This window comes from Triticum aestivum, chromosome 3A, assembly GCF_018294505.1.
Source record: "Triticum aestivum cultivar Chinese Spring chromosome 3A, IWGSC CS RefSeq v2.1, whole genome shotgun sequence".
NCBI classification, from domain to species: Eukaryota; Viridiplantae; Streptophyta; class Magnoliopsida; order Poales; family Poaceae; genus Triticum; species Triticum aestivum.
The window spans coordinates 488,880,145-488,901,809 of NC_057800.1; the positions used below are offsets into that span (position 1 = coordinate 488,880,145).

The window sequence follows — 21,665 nt, forward strand, 5'->3', positions numbered from 1 at the left end:
GTATCAAACGTCACGGCGTAACTGGGTGACTATAAAGGTGCATTACAGGTATCTTCGAAAGTGTCTGTTGGGTTGACACGGATCGAGACTGGGATTTGTCACTCCGTATGACGGAGAGATATCACTGGGCCCACTCGGTAATGCATCATCATAATGAGCTCAAAGTGACTAAGTGTCTGGTCATGGGATCATGCATTACGGTACGAGTAAAGTGACTTGCCGGTAACGAGATTGAACGAGGTATTGGGATACCGACGATCGGATCTCGGGCAAGTAACATATCGATTGACAAAGGGAATTGCATACGGGGTTGATTAAATCCTCGACATCGTGGTTCATCCGATGAGATCATCGTGGAGCATGTGGGAGCCAACATGGGTATCCAGATCCCTCTGTTGGTTATTGACCGGAGAGCGATCTCGGTCATGTCTACATGTCTCCCGAACCCGTAGGGTCTACACACTTAAGGTTCAGTGACGCTAGGGTTGTAGGGATATGTATATGCAGTAACCCGAATGTTGTTCGAAGTCCCGGATGAGATCCCGGACGTCACGAGGAGTTCCGGAATGGTCCGGAGGTAAAGATTTATATATGGGAAGTCCTGTTTCGGGCATCGGGACAAGTTTTGGGGTTATCGGTATTGTACCGGGACCACCGGAAGGGTCCCGGGGGTCCACCGGGTGGGTCCACCTATCCCGGGGGGCCACATGGGCTGTAGGGGGTGCGCCTTGGCCTACATGGGCCAAGGGCACCAGCCCCACATAGGCCCATGCGCCTAGGGTTTGAGGGGGGAAGAGTCCTAGGAGGGGAAGGCACCTCCTAGGTGCCTTGGGGGGGAGGGAAACCCCCCTTGGCCGCCGCCCCCCTAGGAGATTGGATCTCCTAGGGCCGGCCACCCCCCCTTGGCCCTCCTATATATAGTGGGGAAAGGAGGGACTTCATACCTTGGCCTTTGGTTGCCTCCTTCTCCCTCTCCAACACCTCCTCCTCCTCCATAGTGCTTGGCGTAGCCCTGCCGGAGTACTGCAGCTCCATCAACACCATGCCGTCGTGCTGCTGCTAGTGCCATCTCCCTCAACCTCTCCTCCCCCCTTGCTGGATCAAGAAGGAGGAGACGTGGATGTTCCGTACGTGTGTTGAACGCGGAGGTGCCGTCCGTTCGGTGCTAGGATCTCCGGTGATTTGGATCACGTCGTGTTCGACTACATCATCCCCGTTCTTTGAACGCTTCCGCTCGCGATCTACAAGGTATGTAGATGCATCTAATCACTCGTTGCTAGATGAACTCATAGATGGATCTTGGTGAAACCGTAGGAAAATTTTTGTTTTCTGCAACGTTCCCCAACAGTGGCATCATGAGCTAGGTCTATGCGTAGTTCTTCTTGCACGAGTAGAACACAATTTGTTGTGGGCGTAGATTTGTCAACTTTCTCGCCGCTACTAGTCTTATCTTGCTTCAGCGGTATTGTGGGATGAAGCGGCCTGGACCAACCTTACACGTACGCTTACGTGAGACCGGTTGCACCGACTAACATGCACTAGTTGCATAAGGTGGCTGGCGGGTGTCTGCCTCTCCTACTTTAGTTGAAGCGGATTCGATGAAAAGGGTCCTTATGAAGGGTAAATAGAAGTTGACAAATCACGTTGTGGCTTTCACGTAGGTAAGAAAACGTTCTTGCTAGAACCCTACTTCAGCCACGTAAAACTTGCAACAACAATTAGAGAACGTCTAACTTGTTTTTGCAGCAAGTGCTTTGTGATATGATATGGCCAAAGTTGTGATGAATGATGAATGATCTATATGTCATGTATGAGATGTTCATGCTATTGTAATAGGAATCATGACTTGCATGTCGATGAGTATGACAACCGGCAGGAGCCATAGGAGTTGTCTTTATTTTTTGTATGACCTGCGTGTCATTGAAGAACGCCACGTAAACTACTTTACTTTATTACTAAACGCGTTAGTCATAGAAGTAGAAGTAGTCGTTGGCGTGACAACTTCATGAAGACACGATGATGGAGATCATGATGATGGAGATCATGGTGTCATGCCGGTGACAAGATGATCATGGAGCCCCGAAGATGAAGATCAAAGGAGCTATATGATATTGGCCATATCATGTCACTACTTTATATAATTGCATGTGATGTTTATTATGTTTTATGCATCTTGTTTACTTAGGACGACGGTAGTAAATAAGATGATCCCTTACAACAATTTCAAGAAGTGTTCTCCCCTAACTGTGCACCGTTGCTAAAGTTCGTCGTTTCGAAGCACCACGTGATGATCGGGTGTGATAGATCCTTACGTTCACATACAACGGGTGTAAGACAGTTTTACACAGCGAAAACACTTAGGGTTAACTTGAGAGCCTAGCATGTACAGACATGGCCTCGGAACACGGAGACCGAAAGGTCGAACACGAGTCGTATGGAAGATACGATCAACATGAGAATGTTCACCGACGATGACTAGTCCGTCTCACGTGATGATCGGACACGGCCTAGTCGACTCGGATCGTGTAACACTTAGATGACCAAAGGGATGTCAAATCTGAGTGGGAGTTCATTATAATTTGATTAGATGAACTTAATTATCATGAACTTAGTCTAAATATTTTACAATATGTCTTGTAGATCAAATGGCCAACGTAGTCCTTAACTTCAACGCGTTCCTAGAGAAAACCAAGCTGAAAGACGACGGCGGCAACTATACGGACTGGGTCCGGAACCTAAGGATCATCCTCATAGCTGCCAAGAAAGATTATGTCCTACAAGCACCGCTGGGTGACGCACCTGTCCTCCCTGCAGAACAAGACGTTATGAACGCTTGGCAGGCACGTTCTGATGACTACTCCATCGTTCAGTGCGGCATGCTTTACAGCTTAGAGCCGGGGCTCCAAAAGCGTTTTGAGAGACATGGAGCATATGAGATGTTCGAAGAGCTGAAAATGGTTTTCCAAGCTCATGCCCGGGTCGAGAGATATGAAGTCTCCGACAAATTCTTCAGCTGTAAGATGGAGGAAAATAGTTCTGTCAGCGAGCACATACTCACTATGTCTGGGTTACATAACCGCTTGACTCAGCTGGGAGTTAATCTCCCGGATGATGCGGTCATTGACAGAATCCTCCAGTCGCTTCCACCAAGCTACAAGAGCTTTGTGATGAACTTCAATATGCAGGGGATGGAAAAGACCATTCCTGAAGTATTTGCTATGCTGAAATCAGCAGAGGTAGAAGTCAAGAAGGAACATCAAGTGTTGATGGTCAATAAAACCACTAAGTTCAAGAAGGGCAAGGGTAAAAAGAACTTCAAGAAGGACGGCAAGGTAGTTGCCGCGCCCAGCAAGCAAGCTGCCGGGAAGAAGCCAAAGAATGGACCCAAGCCCGAGACTGAGTGCTTTTATTGCAAGGAAAGTGGTCACTGGAAGCGGAACTGCCCCAAATACTTAGCGGACAAGAAGGCCGGCAAAACCAAAGCAGGAGCTGCGGAATAAACGGAGACTGGCGAAGAACGAGGTGACGATGCGCGTCGGGAATGGTTCCAAGGTCGATGTGATCGCCGTCGGCACGCTACCTCTACATTTACCTACGGGATTAGTTTTGAACCTCAATAATTGTTATTTTGTGCCAAGTTTGAGCATGAACATGTATCAAGATCTCGTTTAATTCGAGATGGCTACTCATTTAAATCCGAGAATAATGGTTGTTCTATTTATATGAGAGATATGTTTTATGGTCATGCTCCGATGGTGAATGGTTTATTCTTTATGAATCTCGAGCGTAATGCTACACATATTCATAGTGTAAGTACCAAAAGATGTAAGATTGATAGTGATAGTCCCACATACTTGTGGCACTGCCGCCTTGGTCACATAGGTGTCAAACGCATGAAGAAGCTCCATGCTGATGGACTTTTAGAGTCTCTTGATTACGAATCATTTGACACGTGCGAACCATGCCTCATGGGTAAAATGACCAAGACTCCATTCTCAGGAACAATGGAGCGAGCAACCAACTTATTGGAAATCATACATACTGATGTGTGCGGTCCAATGAGTGTTGAGGCTCGCGGTGGCTATCGTTATGTTCTCACCCTCACTGATGACTTGAGTAGATATGGGTATGTCTACTTAATGAAACACAAGTCTGAGACCTTTGAAAAGTTCAAGGAATTTCAGAGTGAAGTTGAGAATCAACGTGACAGGAAAATCAAGTTTCTACGATCAGATCGTGGAGGAGAATACTTGAGTCACGAGTTTGGTACACACTTAAGAAAATGTGGAATAGTTTCACAACTCACGCCGCCTGGAACACCTCAGCGTAATGGTGTGTCCGAACGTCGTAATCGCACTCTATTAGATATGGTACGATCTATGATGTCTCTTGCCGATTTACCACTATCTTTTTGGGGCTATGCTTTAGAGACTGCCGCATTCACTTTAAATAGGGCACCGTCGAAATCCGTTGAGACGACACCGTATGAATTGTGGTTTGGGAAGAAACCTAAGCTGTCGTTTCTAAAAGTTTGGGGATGCGATGCTTATGTCAGGAAACTTCAACCTGAAAAGCTCGAACCCAAATCGGAAAAATGCGTCTTCATAGGATACCCTAAAGAAACTGTTGGGTATATCTTCTACCTCAGATCCGAAGGCAAGATCTTTGTTGCCAAGAATGGGTCCTTTCTGGAGAAAGAGTTTCTCTCGAAAGAAGTAAGTGGGAGGAAAGTAGAGCTTGATGAAGTATTACCTCCTGAACCGGAAAATGGCGCAACTCAAGAAAATGTTCCTGAGGTGCCTGCACCGGCTAGAGAGGAAGTTAATGATAATGATCAAGATACTTCTGATCAAGCTCCTACTGAAATTCGAAGGTCCACAAGGACACGTTCCACACCAGAGTGGTACGGCAACCCTGTCTTGGAAATCATGTTGTTAGACAACAGTGAACCTTCGAACTATGAAGAAGCGATGGCGGGCCCGGATTCCGACAAATGGCTAGAAGCCATGAAATCCGAGATAGGATCCATGTATGAAAACGAAGTATGGACTTTGACTGACTTGCCCGTAGAACGGCGAGCCATAGAAAATAAATGGATCTTTAAGAAGAAGACAGACGCGGATGGTAATGTGACCATCTATAAAGCTCGGCTTGTCGCTAAGGGTTATCGACAAGTTCAAGGGGTTGACTACGATGAGACTTTCTCACCGGTAGCGAAGCTGAAGTCCGTCCGAATCATGTTAGCAATTGCCGCATTTTATGATTATGAAATTTGGCAAATGGACGTCAAAACGGCATTCCTTAATGGTTTCCTTAAGGAAGAATTGTATATGATGCAGCCGGAAGGTTTTGTCGATCCTAAAAATGCTGACAAGGTGTGCAGGCTCCAACGCTCGATTTATGGGCTGGTGCAAGCATCTCGGAGTTGGAACATTCGTTTTGATGAGATGATCAAAGCGTTTGGGTTTACACAGACTTATGGAGAAGCCTGTGTTTACAAGAAAGTGAGTGGGAGCTCTATAGCATTTCTCATACTATATGTAGATGACATACTTTTGATGGGAAATGATATAGAACTTTTGGACAGCATTAAGGCCTACTTGAATAAGAGTTTTTCAATGAAGGACCTTGGAGAAGCTGCTTATATATTAGGCATCAAGATCTATAGGGATAGATCGAGACGCCTCATAGGTCTTTCACAAAGCACATATCTTGATAAGATTTTGAAGAAGTTCAAAATGGATCAGTCCAAGAAAGGGTTCTTGCCTGTTTTGCAAGGTGTGAAATTGAGCTCAGCTCAATGTCCGACCACGGCAGAAGATATAGAAGAGATGAGTGTCATCCCCTATGCCTCAGCCATAGGTTCTATTATGTATGCCATGCTGTGTACCAGACCTGATGTAAACCTTGCCGTAAGTTGGTAGGAAGGTACCAAAGTAATCCCGGCAAGGAACACTGGACAGCGGTCAAGAATATCCTGAAGTACCTGAAAAGGACTAAGGAAATGTTTCTCGTTTATGGAGGTGACGAAGAGCTCGTCGTAAAGGGTTACGTCGACGCTAGCTTCGACACAGATCTGGATGACTCTAAGTCACAAACCGGATACGTGTATATTTTGAATGGTGGGGCAGTAAGCTGGTGCAGTTGCAAGCAGAGCGTCGTGGCGGGATCTACATGTGAAGCGGAGTACATGGCAGCCTCGGAGGCAGCACATGAAGCAATTTGGATGAAGGAGTTCATCACCGACCTAGGAGTCATACCCAATGCGTCGGGGCCGATCAAGCTCTTCTGTGACAACACTGGAGCTATTGCACTTGCCAAGGAGCCCAGGTTTCACAAGAAGACAAGGCACATCAAGCGTCGCTTCAACTCCATTCGTGAAAATGTTCAAGATGGAGACATAGAGATTTGTAAAGTACATACGGACCTGAATGTAGCGGATCCGTTGACTAAACCTCTCCCTAGAGCAAAACATGATCAACACCAGAATTCCATGGGTGTTCGATTCATCACAATGTAACTAGATTATTGACTCTAGTGCAAGTGGGAGACTGTTGGAAATATGCCCTAGAGGCAATAATAAAAGCATTATTATTATATTTCTTTGTTCATGATAATTGTCTTTATTCATGCTATAATTGTATTATCCGGAAATCGTAATACATGTGTGAATAACAGACACCAACATGTCCCTAGTAAGCCTCTAGTTGACTAGCTCGTTGATCAATAGATAGTCATGGTTTCCTGGCTATGGACATTGGATGTCATTGATAACGGGATCACATCATTAGGATAATGATGTGATGGACAAGACCCAATCCTAAGCATAGCGTGAGATCGTGTAGTTCGTTTGCTAGAGCTTTTCTAATGTCAAGTATCTTTTCCTTTGACCATGAGATCGTGTAACTCCCGGATACCGTAGGAGTGCTTTGGGTGTATCAAACGTCACAACGTAACTGGGTGACTATAAAGGTGCATTACAGGTATCTCCGAAAGTGTCTGTTGGGTTGACACGGATCGAGACTGGGATTTGTCACTCCGTATGACGGAGAGATATCACTGGGCCCACTCGGTAATGCATCATCATAATGAGCTCAAAGTGACCAAGTGTCTGGTCACGGGATCATGCATTACGGTACGAGTAAAGTGACTTGCCGGTAACGAGATTGAACGAGGTATTGGGATACCGACGATCGGATCTCGGGCAAGTAACATATCGATTGACAAAGGGAATTGCATACGGGGTTGATTAAATCCTCGACATCGTGGTTCATCCGATGAGATCATCGTGGAGCATGTGGGAGCCAACATGGGTATCCAGATCCCGCTGTTGGTTATTGACCGGAGAGCGATCTCGGTCATGTCTACATGTCTCCCGAACCCGTAGGGTCTACACACTTAAGGTTCAGTGACGCTAGGGTTGTAGGGATATGTATATGCAGTAACCCGAATGTTGTTCGGAGTCCCGGATGAGATCCCGGACGTCACGAGGAGTTCCGGAATGGTCCGGAGGTAAAGATTTATATATGGGAAGTCCTGTTTCGGGCATCGGGACAAGTTTCGGGGTTATCGGTATTGTACCGGGACCACCGGAAGGGTCCCGGGGGTCCACCGGGTGGGTCCACCTGTCCCGGGGGGCCACATGGGCTGTAGGGGGTGCGCCTTGGCCTACATGGGCCAAGGGCACCAGCCCCACATAGGCCCATGCGCCTAGGGTTTGAGGGGGAAGAGTCCTAGGAGGGGAAGGCACCTCCTAGGTGCCTTGGGGGGGAGGGAAACCCCCCTTGGCCGCCGCCCCCCTAGGAGATTGGATCTCCTAGGGCCGGCCACCCCCCTTGGCCCTCCTATATATAGTGGGGGAAAGGAGGGACTTCATACCTTGGCCTTTGGTTGCCTCCTTCTCCCTCTCCAACACCTCCTCCTCCTCCATAGTGCTTGGCGTAGCCCTGCCGGAGTACTGCAGCTCCATCAACACCACGCCGTCGTGCTGCTGCTGGTGCCATCTCCCTCAACCTCTCCTCCCCCCTTGCTGGATCAAGAAGGAGGAGACGTGGCTGTTCCGTACGTGTGTTGAACGCGGAGGTGCCGTCCGTTCGGTGCTAGGATCTCCGGTGATTTGGATCACGTCGTGTTCGACTACATCATCCCCGTTCTTTGAACGCTTCCGCTCGCGATCTACAAGGTATGTAGATGCATCTAATCACTCATTGCTAGATGAACTCATAGATGGATCTTGGTGAAACCGTAGGAAAATTTTTGTTTTCTGCAACGTTCCCCAACAGTTCCACGCCCCGTGCCCTCTTGAGGGAAATGTGCGGCGAAGCACGCGTCCACATGATGCCCGAGCGCCTCCCTCGTGACGAGGGCTAGGTCTGAGGCCCTCCAGAAGAGAGCCCTCGAGCCCAGCCCAAGGAGGGCGCTGGGCGCGCCTTCCTATGCAAGAGAAGGAGGCGCCCCATCTGCGGGCGTAGGTCCTGAGGTGGTGCTGCTGGAAGCTTCCCTCTTGAGGTCCTTGGCGGAGTAGCTTCTTCTTCTTCTTGAGGTTGGCCTCAGGAGGGTGCGGGGTGCCTTCATTGTCGGGGTCTTCGGCTGCTGCAGCCTGGTAAGCGCGCTCGAGGGAGCACACTGCATCTCTTTCCTCACAGCTGACCGAGATGACGCTGCCACTCCCTGGCATCTTGAGGATGTTGTAGCCATGGTGGGTCACTGCCATAAACTTGGCCAAGGATGGATACCCAAGGATGGCGTTGTACGGCAGGCGGATGTGGGTGACGTGAAGTCGATGAGCTCGGTGCGGTAGTTGTCATGCCGGCCGAAGGTGACAGGGAGGCGGACCTGCCCTATCGGGGTGGTGGAGCCGTCAGTCACTCCTGAGAAAGGCTTGGTAGGCTGTAGCTGATCGTATGGCACCTGAAGACTGTCGAATGTCTCGACGGACAGGACATTGAGCCATGTGCCGCCATCGATGAGGGTCTTGGTGACTTGAACGTTGCTGATGACGGGTGAGCAGAGCATTGGGAGGGCGGCAGCAGTCGCTGCGCACTTGAGCTAGTCCGCCGAGCTGAAGGTGATGGCGCACTTGGACCACCTGAGCGGGCGCGTGGCCTCGAGCCTGGGAAGGGCCGCGTTCACCTGCGAGCAAACTACTTGAAGACACGCTGAGAGGCTGGGGCTTGAGCACCACCCAAGATACAGGCGATGGCACGTGGATCTTGGAAGCCCCCAGCCCCCTCGTCCTGATGGTGGTCATCGTTTCTCCTTGGTGGTGGCGGCAGCGGAGGGAGGCCAGCGTTGCCCTGAGCACGGTCCTCACGAGGCTCCTCCCTCCAGGGGCCCTCGCGAGGCTGGTCCTCGCGAGGCCGGTCACGCCACTCCTGGCGGGGGCCGCGGTCGTCTTGGCATCCTCCACTTCGTCCTCCTCGTCGGTCGTAGCCTCGGTCGTTGCGCTTGGGGCGTCAACCGAAGTGCCCATCTCGGATGGCCTTGAGCTCCTGACAGTCGCTGGTGTTGTGGCTGTGAACATTGTGGAAGGCGCAGAACGGGCGGTTGGCCCTAGATGATTCGGGGTGGTCGCGACCCCGCTTCATCTCTGGCTCCACCGCGAGCACGGCATCCCCCTTGCGCTTCACGTCCTTGATCTTTGCATTCTTGTCCTCCTGGTCAGCAGCTGTGAGCTCAAGGAGGGAAAGGCGTCGTTCCTCAGCCCTTGCGCACTTGGTTGTCATGTTGAACATGTCCAGGGCTGAGCATAGCTCATCATGGATGGCGAGCTCATCCTTTATCTTGACGTCGCGGACGCCATCGAAGAACGCAGAGATGATGGCCTCATCCGTCACCTTGGGGATCTTGAGGCGGACATTGTTGAAGTGTTGGATGTACTTCTGTAGGGTTTCCCCTGGTTGTTGCTTGATGCGCCGCAGGTCGCCTGTGGCTGGTGGGCGGTCGCGAGTGCCCTGGAAGTTCGTGACGAAACGCTCGCGCATCTCGCCCCGGGAGGAGATCGATCCCGCGGGCAAGTTCAGGAGCCACGAGCGCGCGCCATCCTTGAGGGCCATGGGAAAACAGTTCGCCATGACCTTCCAGTCTTCGTTGGCTGCCTCGATGCTCAGCTCGTAGGGCCGCAAGAACTCCGCAGGTCGTGGGCGCCATCGTAGCGTGGAGGCAGGTCTGGTTTGAACTTGCCTGACCAGACGACGGTGCGCAACTCAAGAGTAAAGGCTCGGCATCCTGCTGTGGTCACCGGAGCCCTGTCGCGGTGGCAGAGCCTGATCCTGATATTCACGCACCGCCACCGCAAGCGGCACGCAGTCTTGATGCAATGGCAATAGGAGTACAGGAGCGTTTTCTTGCGGCCTCGGGACTTCTTGGCAGCTTCCTTCTTCGTGCGCGGGTGCCCCGCGTGGCGGGCCACGCCGCGGGACCACCCGTCTTGGTGCAAGGGTGCCATCTTGATGCGGAGGCGGCGGAGATGCTCCATGAGCCGCGTGTCTTGGTGCGAGGGCGCCATCTTGATGCAGAGGCGACAGAGGCGCTCCGTGAGCTACGTCGCCCGCGGCTGGAGGTGGGCGAGGCAGCGAGAGGGATGGTGTAGGAGAGCCCTCGACAGCACTGACGAGCTCGGTGACGCGGTCTAGCTAGTCGTATCGTCGACCAGGCGGTAACGCAGGAGCTCACGTGCCATGAGCAACGCGACCTGCGTGTCTGTGGGCGCGCGACGAGCGTGGGACGACGAGCCGACCGGAGTCAGTGATGGGGTGGCAGTACGTCTGTCCCGCCGCACGAAGGGGTGCAGCGATGAAGCCTGATGCTCGTTCACTGCCGAGCCAGTGGAGGCATTGGCAGCGGGTGACGGAGAACGACGGGAAGGTCCGCCAACGGGCGCCGTATGAGTGACGCGGGCGGCGAGGGCAGCCCGACGCTCAGCACGGGCCCGGCCAGCGTCAGACATGGATGCGGTGGATCAGTGGAGCATGAATCAACGGAAGAAAAAGCTTCAGCGCACCCCTACCTGGCGTGCCAAATGTTGGATTGCGGGTTCCGGCAAACCCTTGAGGTTTGAACACTGGGGTGCGCACGAAGATCTCTCTCTCCCTAGCTCACTCTCGCAACGATCTCTAGGCCTAGCTCGCCTAACCCAAGGAACAAGTGACACGAGAGTTTATACTTGTTCGGGCCACTGTTGTGGTGTAATACCCTTCTCCAGTGTGGTGTGGTGAGATTGCCTCGTGGGCTGAGGATGAAATAGTACAATGGACGAACAACCTCTTGAGGAGAGGTGTTCTTGAGCTCGATGAGCTGGTGTGCTTGAGGATGGTCCGAATGATCCGTCCAGATGAGCCGATCCTTGACTACGGTGGTGGCTAGACCTATTTATAGAGGCACCGGTCCTCTTCCCAAATGTTTAGGCGGGAAGGGATCCCACAACGACCAATTTCAAAGGGAGACAACTAGTACAAGTTATCCTGACAAAAGGTGGTCTTCGCCTGCCAAAGGCTCTGGTGGTGACGCCGCCCTGGGCTCCGCGGTGACCTCCGTCCTGCTGGTCTTGGTCTTGTTGCACCGATATGGAAACCTTTTCCTGATGCTCTGGACTCCTCGCCTGCGCCTGCTTCCTTAGCACCAAAGAGGAAACTGGCACCCTACGCCCGCTGGCGCCCGCCTGGCCTTGGTCATCATGGCTCATGTCACGCGGACCTCGCGAGGTGCCCCTTGGATAGATATCCCCGCTCCTTAGGAGCCAGCCTAGCGAGGCCGCCCTTGGGGAGGTCTTAGTGTTGTCCGCCTCGCGAGGCTTGGCCCCTCACAAGGGTCTTGAGTGGTTGCTGGTGAAGATGGGCCATACCAGGCCGTTGATGGAGCCACGCCCTGGGCCGCAGGCAGACAAGTCTGGGTATCCCTGTTCCCAGGACACCGACAACAAGGAGGCGCTAGGCCAGGAAAAGGGAAGGTCGAAGAGAAGCTCGTCTGGACCAGCGCACCCCTGCACTGGTGATAGGTAGTCGGTTTGCCCGTCCCTCTAGCATCCTCCCCTACGCCACCCCTGATGCCCTACCACGGCCTCCGGCGAGAACCACGCAAGGAGGAGGCATCCACCCGTCCGTCGGATCGACCTCACCCTACCGTTGAAGAAGGCCTCTAGAGCGTCAACCACCACCACACCACCTGCGTCTCCACGCCCAGGCCACTCCAGCCGATGCCCAGCCACCCCACCGGAGTAGGACGAACACCGGCTGCATCACCACCATCTTAGAAGGGCCGCCGGTCACCCCTTCCACCGCCAGCCGCCACTACCAGCCGGATCTGGGCAGGGCCTACCAGATCCGCCGCCAGCACTCCCCTGGGCCTCTAGAACCCCACTAGCCGAGGTGGAGAGGGGAGGAGCGGATGAGGCGGCGTCGGCAGGCCACCAGGACGCTTGGAGGAGGAGAGAAGCCAAAGCAGAGGTCGGCTGGCGCCCGACGCCATCGAGTAGGGGATGGCGCTCCATGAGGACCACCACCCCCACGAGGGAGAAAGCCGCCCCCCGCCGCCTACGCGACACGACCTTTGGCCGGCTGCGCCACAGGGGACGGTGAGGGAGGGGGCGAGGGAACGGGAGCGGCGTCGCTAGGGTTGCTCCCGGGGGCGCCCGCGGGAGTGCCTCGGGAGGGTGGGGGCTTCTGTCTTCGATGCTTTCAATCACGGGAGGGAGGGGGGCAAAAAACATTACCATCTATTTACTTTCAATCTTGCAACTAGCAATACCGGGGCTTGACAAACCCCTGAAGTTGGGTGCAAGTATTGTTTTCGTTTGTGTGCACGCACTATTTACCTTGCTAGCTTGGTGATTCCTACTAGTTCAGTTAAATCTTGGTTCTCAACTGTGGGAAATAGTTTTCTTCTATGGTATATCACTCGTCCTCTTTAGGGCAAAATCCAACAACTCCTACGGGAGCAGCAAAGGAATTCCTGGCGCTGTTGTCGGGGAATCATCTTTATCAAGTCAGGTACCTACACACAAACTTTTTATTTACTTTTTTATTTCTTGCCTAGTTACCTTTGCTTTTTTTGCTTTGTTTGCCATTTTTTTTAAAAAAATACCAAAGTACCTTATTACTATTTTAGTTTGTGTTGCTATCATGGCTAGTTCTTAACTTGCCGTCTCTAAGCCCGAGCTAGAAGTTTTTAATTTCAAACCAAGGGGCAAAGAAAGTTTAATAGAAGCGTGGTATAGAATTTGTGATGCTCAAAATAGATCTACTAACAAACAATCTACCACAATACTCCTTAGAAATTTCTATATTGGTGTTACTACTTGGTATAGGTTTGTTCTTGATGCTATCACTAGAGGAAATTTCAAAAATAGTCATACTTTGGATGCTTTTAATGCCATGGGAAGTTTAGTTGGATTTCCACCGATTAAGGTTAATGAAACTGAAATAACTTTGGAAGACTTTATAAAAAAATTGGATATTTATCGAAAATAAAATGCCAACTCATCAACAATTAGAAGAACTGGATAAAAAGGTGCATAATCAAGTTACTAAGTTAGGCTCTATAGTAGGAAATGCTTTGGAATTATTAAAGGAAAAAGAAGCAATTACTGATAGAGTAGAACAAAGTTCCACTAAAATTGATAAATTGAAAGAAGTTATAAATGTCTTGGGTTCAGCTTTCTTCCACAAAAACTAGTGAGGAAGCTTCTACAAATAAGGATTTGAAATTCACTTATGTGTCTAAGGTTCCTAGGCCAAACATGGGTGCTTCTTCTAGTAAAGAAAAGGGAGATTTAAAAATGATAAGTGTGCACCCAACTTTTAGAAGATAAAAATGAACATGCCTTTGACAATAAATTTTTCGACTTTGTGCCTACGAGTGTTATGGCTAATAAAATGTTTGGTAATCCTCCTCAGAAATCAAGTTGCTTTATTGAAGAATTAAATGATGATAAAACTTGATACATTTGCATTATGCCTAGCTAAGAGTATTAAACAGTAGCGCTTGTTGGGAGACAACCCAATATGTATATTTTTATTTCTTATTCAGTATAGTGGGTCAACATAATGAATTCTATTGTAATAATGATGTTTGTATCTTTTCTTTTGCTTTGTGCCCCAAGTTAAGCCTTTGGAATGTTGCAAATGCAAATTTTATTACCTTCTTTATATATATCTGAAATGGGAACATAATTCATTAAATTAAGAAAAAAGGCTAATCACTCATTTAAAAAATACTCATGCAATGTACAAAAAATATGCATTCAATGTAAAACAATGATGTCCGCTTTTTAAAATATATTCTTAACATTATAATTTTTAATATATTGTAAAGAAAATTTTCACATATTTAAAAATAATATGCTGTACCATTCGAGAAAAGTATTTATGCAACGTAAAATAAAATGTTTATACAATGCAAAAAAGATGTTCGTCTGGTTTTATAGGTTTTGTACTAATGAAAAAATGTTCGTGACATTTTCAAAAAATGTTTATACATTGAAAACAAATGTTTCTTGTTATTTAGAAACAAGTTACACACCACTCAGAATAATAGTCATGACATTAAAATAATATTCCCATGCTTCGGAAAAATAGTCATGGTATTAAGAAATGCTCATGTAGTTTAAGAAAATGTTTCCTATGATTCAAAAGAAATATATATATATATATATATATATATATATATATATATATATATATATATATATATATGAATATATTTACTATTTTAGAAAAATATTCCGAACATATGTCTAGAAAAGTTTAGTCATGTATTATGAAAAATATTCAAAGTGTAAGAAAATATAAAAAACTGAATAAAAAAGGTAAAGGACCATAGAGACAAAAAAAATGAAAAAAGAGGAATAAACCCAAAATAAATCGTGCACAAAAAAATAACCACAAAGAAAATAACAAAATCGAACGTTAAAAAGAAAACCACAGCAAAGCACACCAGACCGAAAAAAATCGGTGCACAAAAGGAAGAACGATATTTCCTCCGCGCACGAAAAAAAGATAGTTGCGGCAGGCCCGTTCGGGAGATCATCTGTCTCGCATATGCGAGAGATAATCATGGCGATATATCTTTCCAATTGAGGCGATATATACCTCTCTTTTCATTTTATTATTTTTTCTTACGTTTTCTTGTTTTCTCTCACCCCATTAAAAATCGTCAAAATATTCAATACCAAGTTTCATTAACTCAATAAATGTTTGTGACTTAAATAAATGTCCGCGAATTGAAAAAGAATGTTCATGAATTTAAAAATTGTTTGTGTATTTTAAAAGAGCCCCACGAAATTCTAAAAAAGTTCGTGGAATGATAAAAAATTTGCGAACAATCTCTGAAAGGTCTGTGGTCTTTATAAAATTAGAAAATTTTCTCATTCTTTTTTTTTTGAAAATCAAGAACATTTTTTGAGAAAAATGAACATTCAAGTTTTCGAATTGAAAGAAGAAAAATACTCCCTTCATTCCTAAATATTTGTTTTTTAGAGATTTCAAATGAAATACCACATACAGATGTATATAGACATATTTTAGAGTATAGATTCACTAATTTTGCTCCGTATGTACTCAGTTGTTAAAATCTCTAGAAAGACAAATATTTAGGAACATAGGGGGTATAAGATAAGTAAAGAAGAACCAAATAAAAAAAGAACACTGAAAAAAAAAAGGAAAAAGGAAACTGAAAACTCGGAAAGGTAGGAACCTTTTTGGATGGGCGGATTCTATTTTGCGCATACGTCAGGGGTTAGCTACCTGACGCGTAACCAAGACCTGCGATATTTGTTGTAATTGGGCTGGCCTACTTCTGCCCCCCCCCCTCCCCACTGATTTTCAGAAGGTTTTCTTCCCTTTTTCCATATCCGCGAACAATTTTCATATTAATTAATTTATAAAAAAAATTCAAACATTTTTTATAATTTTAGTAACTTTCGAAATATGGAGCGTTTTCTGAATTCATGAACATTTTGTTAATATGACATTTTTTGAATTTGTAAATATTTTTAGAATTCGGAACATTTATTGACATAGATTTTTTAAATTTTAATTTTTATTTCTAATCCTTAATTTTTCTGAAAATTGGTCAAAGTTTTGGAAATTAGGTACATGTTTTAAAATTCATATATAATTTCCAAAACGGGAAGATTTTTCAAATTCGTGAGTATTTATTAAATTTGGAACAATTTAAAATTCGTGATTTTTTCGACATATAGGAACATTGTCCAAATTTGTGATGAAATTCAGGACATTTTTTTTTAATTCAGAACGAGTTTTGAAACTTGGGAACATTTTTATATTTAACAATCATTTTTGGAAATTCTTCTTTTTAACATTGTATGTTATCCAGAACGGCCTTTTAGAATTCAGGAGTTTCGAACTTTTTTTCGAAGCTAACAAAGAAAAAATAACAGGGGCGCCCCGTCGCGCACATGGGTCGTCCCAAAGAGCGTACATGCAAATGCCGGGGGCGGGGAGGGGGGGGGGGGGTGCGTTTGCTTGCTGAGCACCGCATACTGCATACGGATAGGAGGTCCCTTGTAGATGGTTCCTAAAACCGGTGACACTCTCAATTCGCTTAATGTTTAATGGGCCAGCCCATGTACCTACGCACGTGGGCGATCCGAGCCTTAACAGTTGGAAAATTCTATTCGCCGCTCGCTGCGGCAAACGGTCGAGCGATCGCACAGGGGCAGCGCAGCGAGCGACAGAAATGGGCCGGCCCACACATAATGCGTCCAAACCGGTTTTGGGAACCGTCCAGATGGTTCCCTGAACCGGTTTTTTTCCTGTATCGTTTTTTCTGGTTCTTTTTCGGCTTTCTATTGTTTTTTTATTTCTCTTTTTTTTGTTTCTGTTTCTTTTTCATTTTTTCGTTTTTTGTTTCTTGTTTCATTTTTTTTCAAGTTTACTTTTCTTTATCAGAATATGTTCGTAGTTTTACAAACGTTTATGATTTTCTTCTTTATTTCTTTTCTTTTCTTCTTGTCCTTTAAAAAAAACTAAATATTGTTCGTGTTTCCAAAAAATGTTCTCAAAATTCAAAATTTGTTCTCGTTACACAAAAAAGTACAAAAGTTCTGAAATTCAGAAAATGTACTAAATTTTTTGTTCACATATTCAAAAAATGTTAGCTCTTCCAAATTTTTTCAGGATTTTTCAAAATTCTCTCTGTTTCAAAATATGTTTTCAAGATTCAGAAAATGTTTGTGCTTTAAAAAATTGTCCGGACTTCCAAATTTGTACGGAATTTTTTAAAATTTCTCTCCATTTCGAAATATGTTCTCAAGATTCAAAAAATGTTCATGCTTTAAAAAATTGTTCGCGCTTCCAAATTTGTTCAGGATTTTTTAAAATTGTTCACCATTTCAAAATTTGTTCTCAAGATTCAAAAAATGTTTGAGAATTCAAAAAAAAATTCCAGCTTTCCAAATTTGTTCACAAATTCAATAATAGTTCATGTTTTTAAAAAAATCACAAATTCAAAAAATATTCTGGAAGTTTTAAAAATATAAACATTTTTGTTTTTTGTTCACAAATTCAAGAAATGTTCCCCTTTCTCAAATTTGTTCACATCATCAAAATGTTCCTGTTTTACAAAATTTGTACGAAAATTCGGAAAATGTTTTTAGTTTGAAGAAAATATTCATAATTTTGAAAAATTGAGTTGTAGGAGGTCGTCGGTTCGACCCAATAAATTATCTGTAGTCTTTAACTATCGCGCTGCTAGTTGAACGTGATAATGTCTACATCACAGTGGTTTGCACGGCAGGCCACTTAGTGCGAAGTCACGTGTTCGAGTTACAGCGCTATCGCTAATTTCTTTTTTGCGACTTTTCATCTCGGAAACGTTCCGCCGCGTGCCACTGTAAATGGGCCGGCCCACGCTAGCCGCTCCTGTGCGAAGCGCCGGCATTTCGCCGCAGCGAGCGGCCTATAGGTGCTCCCTTAACAGTTGCTACGAGTGATACACAACAGTTGTGTTGGCAATGAGCGAGAAGTTGGTTGCTTGGATCTGTCCAATTAGCCGATGATACATGCGCCAGATGAACACCCTAAACCCCAAAACAGTGCTTGATACTAATACTTCGCTTTTTCATAATGTAGTGTGCATAGATTTTTTTTAAGTCAACCTTTGCAAACTTTGAACAAGTTTACAGAGAAAATTATGACATGCACAACACTAAATATATCAAATATGAAGCTACATCTTATGATAAATCAAATGATATATGTTTGGATTTCTAGATGTATATATTTTTCTCGACAAACTTGATCAATGTTTGTGAGGTTTGGCTTTTTAAGAAAAATCCGCATGCACTACATTATGAATGGAGGGGGTAATTACTGTTAACAATTTTCCGTAAAAAAGACGATATACTCAAATCAAATGAATATAATAGCTTCGTATTTGGTTTCCAATCAACAAATCACGCGGAAATCTGAACACGCATCTAACGCTCACACACACACACACACACACACACAGACACACACACACACATAAATGCGAACATTTTTTGAAAAATTGAACATACAAATTTTCGAATTGAAAGAAGAAAAATATAAGATAGATAAAGATTAATCATATCGAAAAACAGAAACAATTAACAATCAAACTTGGGCACATTTTTAAATTAACAATCAATTTTTAGAAATTCGTTTATTAACACTGTATGATATCCAGAACGGCCTTTTAGAATTCAGAAGTCGTGAACATTTTTTCGAAGCTAACAAAGAAAAAACTATTAACAGAAAAAATAACAGGGGCGCCCCATCACGCACATGGGTCATCCCAAAGCGCATACATGTGAATGCCGCAGGGGGGGGGGGGGTGCTTTTGCTCGCTGAGAAAACTATGACACACAACACCAAATATATCAAATATGAAATTAGTACATCTTATGATGAGTCTAATGATATATGTTTAGCTTTCAAGATGTAAATGTTTTTCTTCACAAACTTGATCAACGGGTGTGAGGTTTGACTTAAAAAAAAATCTGCATGCACTACATTATGAACAGAGGAAGTAATTAACATTAACAATTTTCGTAAAAAAGACGATATACTCAAATCAAATGAATATGATAGCTTAGTGTTTGGTTTCCAATCAACAAATCACGCGGAAATCTGAACACACATCTAACGCTTACACACACACACAAACTCACACATGCACAGTGCATTTCCGTCTCAGCAATAAACACACGATACACAAATTTTTAACACCACATCAAAGATGTATACATGCAACCCGGCCGTGAACCAATGCTCGCCTAGTTGTAGTTGATATATCGGCCTTGAATCATCACGCTTGGAAGCAAATATTCCATCGGCAATCGATGTTGCCCACTTGAGCTGGCCCTTCACCTCCCTCCGTGTATAGCGAGTATGTAGAAGAGCTGCGTCCCCGACAGTATGATGGTGAAAGCCTCCATGGTTATCTACGAGTCAATCCAGACCAACACAAACAGTTATTAATAATTATATCGTGCCACATCAGTAGTCACAAACTCACAACTTGATTCCCTACGACTACGAATGCTGATCAAATTAAACAGTGCGTCTGTCGGTCTTACCAGTCTAGCATTCCTGCCGTTCAGGTCAATCTCCTTAACTGCCAATCTGGAGAATCAGAAGGTGCCAAAGAGGATACAAATAGGTCAGGCAAAACGTTACATATGCACGCATGCAAAGAGAGTTGGGAGTGTGGTACGCAGAAGTGGTCATATACTCCTACATACCCCATGGCAAGCAGCGTGAGCATCCAGGCGATGAACGCGGAGGAGGCTGCCGCCGGCAGGCTCTCGTGGCTCCACGCGCGGACATGGTGGAACCCGGCAAGCGCCGCCCCCATACCGACCACGCTGGCGATCACGGCGAAGATGACGAAGAACCCGGTCGCCGCGTTCCCTATCGGGAAGTAGATCGGAGAGAAGTGTGACGGCAGCTCCAGCCCGGAACCTGTATAACAACAAACATCTGCTCAGCCCAGGGAATTTACACAAGATACATAGGCACGGAGGACACCGCGAATTAACGCTTGTTCCCTACAAGATAATGCACCCGGATTATGCACTAGCAGTGAGCAGTACGTACCTATGAAGAAGCCGTTGTTGATGGCGAAGTTGATGGCCCATCCGCCGACCGCGGCGACGATGAGGTACATGCAGAAGTTGAGCATCAGGAGGAGGCCGGCCACCGGCTTCAGCCCCGCGTTCGCCATGTGTGCGTGCGTGCTCCTAGCTGTGAACGCTTCCACCGATCAGATTCAGAGGCTGCGCTCTACTTCTTCTACTGGTCAGTATCAGTATTTCAGGCGGCTTAAGGATTGTATCGGCAGCTGCACCTTATATATAGATACAGGGCGTGCGCACGAACGATCGACGGGAAAATCCAGGCTAGATTTGTTCCTTGCTTCCCTCGGCTGCATGGACAGCCGATTGCTTGCTTGTGGAGGCTGGGTTACGTCAAGTTTGTGACAAACTTGATGCTTAAGGCAGCCGTCCCCGCGGTCTGGGGCATTCGGCCTCTCGACCTGTCAGAGATTCGATCCGTTGGCCTCGAGGATAAAATGACGGCTGCCTGGACAGTGGATACCTTTCCTTGCCGGACATGCATACTATATGCATCGACCCTTTTTTGGTTCAGTTTAGTTTAGTTCCCGCGCTTTATTGCTTTACAGCCGTGGAACGCAGCTTTGGCCGTCGTCTCTTGGTATGATGCTGCGTGCAACACAAGTCTGGTAGATGCCAAATACTCCCTCTGTAAACTAATATAAGAGCGTTTAGATCACTAAAATAGTAATCTAAACACTCTTATATTAGTTTACGGAGGGAGTACTACGTAGTAATAAAGAAAAGGAAACATATGATTGCGTCTTGGGCCACTGGATCACAAGATGGACGGCTAGGATGTCCGGTTAAGAGCACGATTGCAAGCCTAAAATCGATTGCGGACGTGAAGGAATTTGGTGAAGCCCTTCACTCCGCCCAATCCCCTCAAATCTCACCCCATCCCTCTAATCCCCAAATCTCTACTCCTAATGGATGAGTTGGTTGAATAGTCCCACCACTTTCGTCTGGTTTTTTTTCGTCTGACTTTTTTTTCGTTCGGTTTTACTTCGTCCCACCTTCTCTCATTGGTTTTTCTTCCTCCCATTAAAAAACCAAACCCCATTAAGGAGAGATCTTGTTTCATGGTTCCTTTGGTAGGTGTTGATTCAATTCAATTATGTAAACAATAAGTAATTCAGAATTCAGAAATTACACCATATATGTGGGATCACCTTCCTAAAATACAGACACGAGATTTTCTCGATAATCTTCCATAATAAAATAATATATTTCTTCATAACAAATCACTAATCACGCGTGCCATGCTTGACAATCACAAGTTTCATATGGGATCACCTTCCTAAAAACCCCACGCTTTGGATCCCCGCCTCCCATCGATCGAATGAAACCCCACCCCTTCGTCCGCCTATCCCGTAAATCTTGCTTCCTTCCTCCGCAGCCTCCTCAAATCCTCCTCGTCTCTCCCCCAAGCTGTTTTGGACGAGGCAGACGCGGCGGCGGCGGAGAATGTGCGCATGGTCGGGTGAGTTTTGAACGTGCACATGGTAGGGCGAGCAGAGCAGAACTCGTTGGTGCACCTACTACCGGCCACGGGCGCGTAGCGCTG

General features: G+C 46.3%; 1 protein-coding gene across 1 annotated transcript; it reads right to left on the bottom strand.

Annotated features, from left to right (window-relative positions):
* Positions 1–19,048: 19,048 nt before the first annotated feature.
* On the bottom strand, positions 19,049–20,327 carry LOC123058474 (membrane protein PM19L). Its single transcript, XM_044481192.1, has 4 exons — positions 20,082–20,327; positions 19,727–19,946; positions 19,562–19,607; positions 19,049–19,426 (listed from the first exon to the last, which is right to left on the bottom strand). The coding sequence occupies exons 1-4, from the start codon at positions 20,206–20,208 to the stop codon at positions 19,349–19,351; spliced, it is 471 nt and encodes a 156-aa protein (XP_044337127.1). The 5' UTR covers positions 20,209–20,327; the 3' UTR covers positions 19,049–19,348.
* Between the last annotated feature and the right edge of the window lie 1,338 nt (positions 20,328–21,665).

What these genes read in the sequence shown, in the direction of transcription:
- LOC123058474 (XM_044481192.1), bottom strand. Translation starts at nt 20,208, where the DNA reads ATGGCGAACGCGGGGCTGAAGCCGGTGGCCGGCCTCCTCCTGATGCTC. An exon ending in CAACAACGGCTTCTTCATAG is followed by an intron (nt 19,947 to 20,081) that starts GTACGTACTGCT and finishes GTTGTTATACAG; the next exon opens with GTTCCGGGCTGGAGCTGCCG. An exon ending in ACGGCAGGAATGCTAGACTG is followed by an intron (nt 19,427 to 19,561) that starts GTAAGACCGACA and finishes ATTGACTCGTAG; the next exon opens with ATAACCATGGAGGCTTTCAC.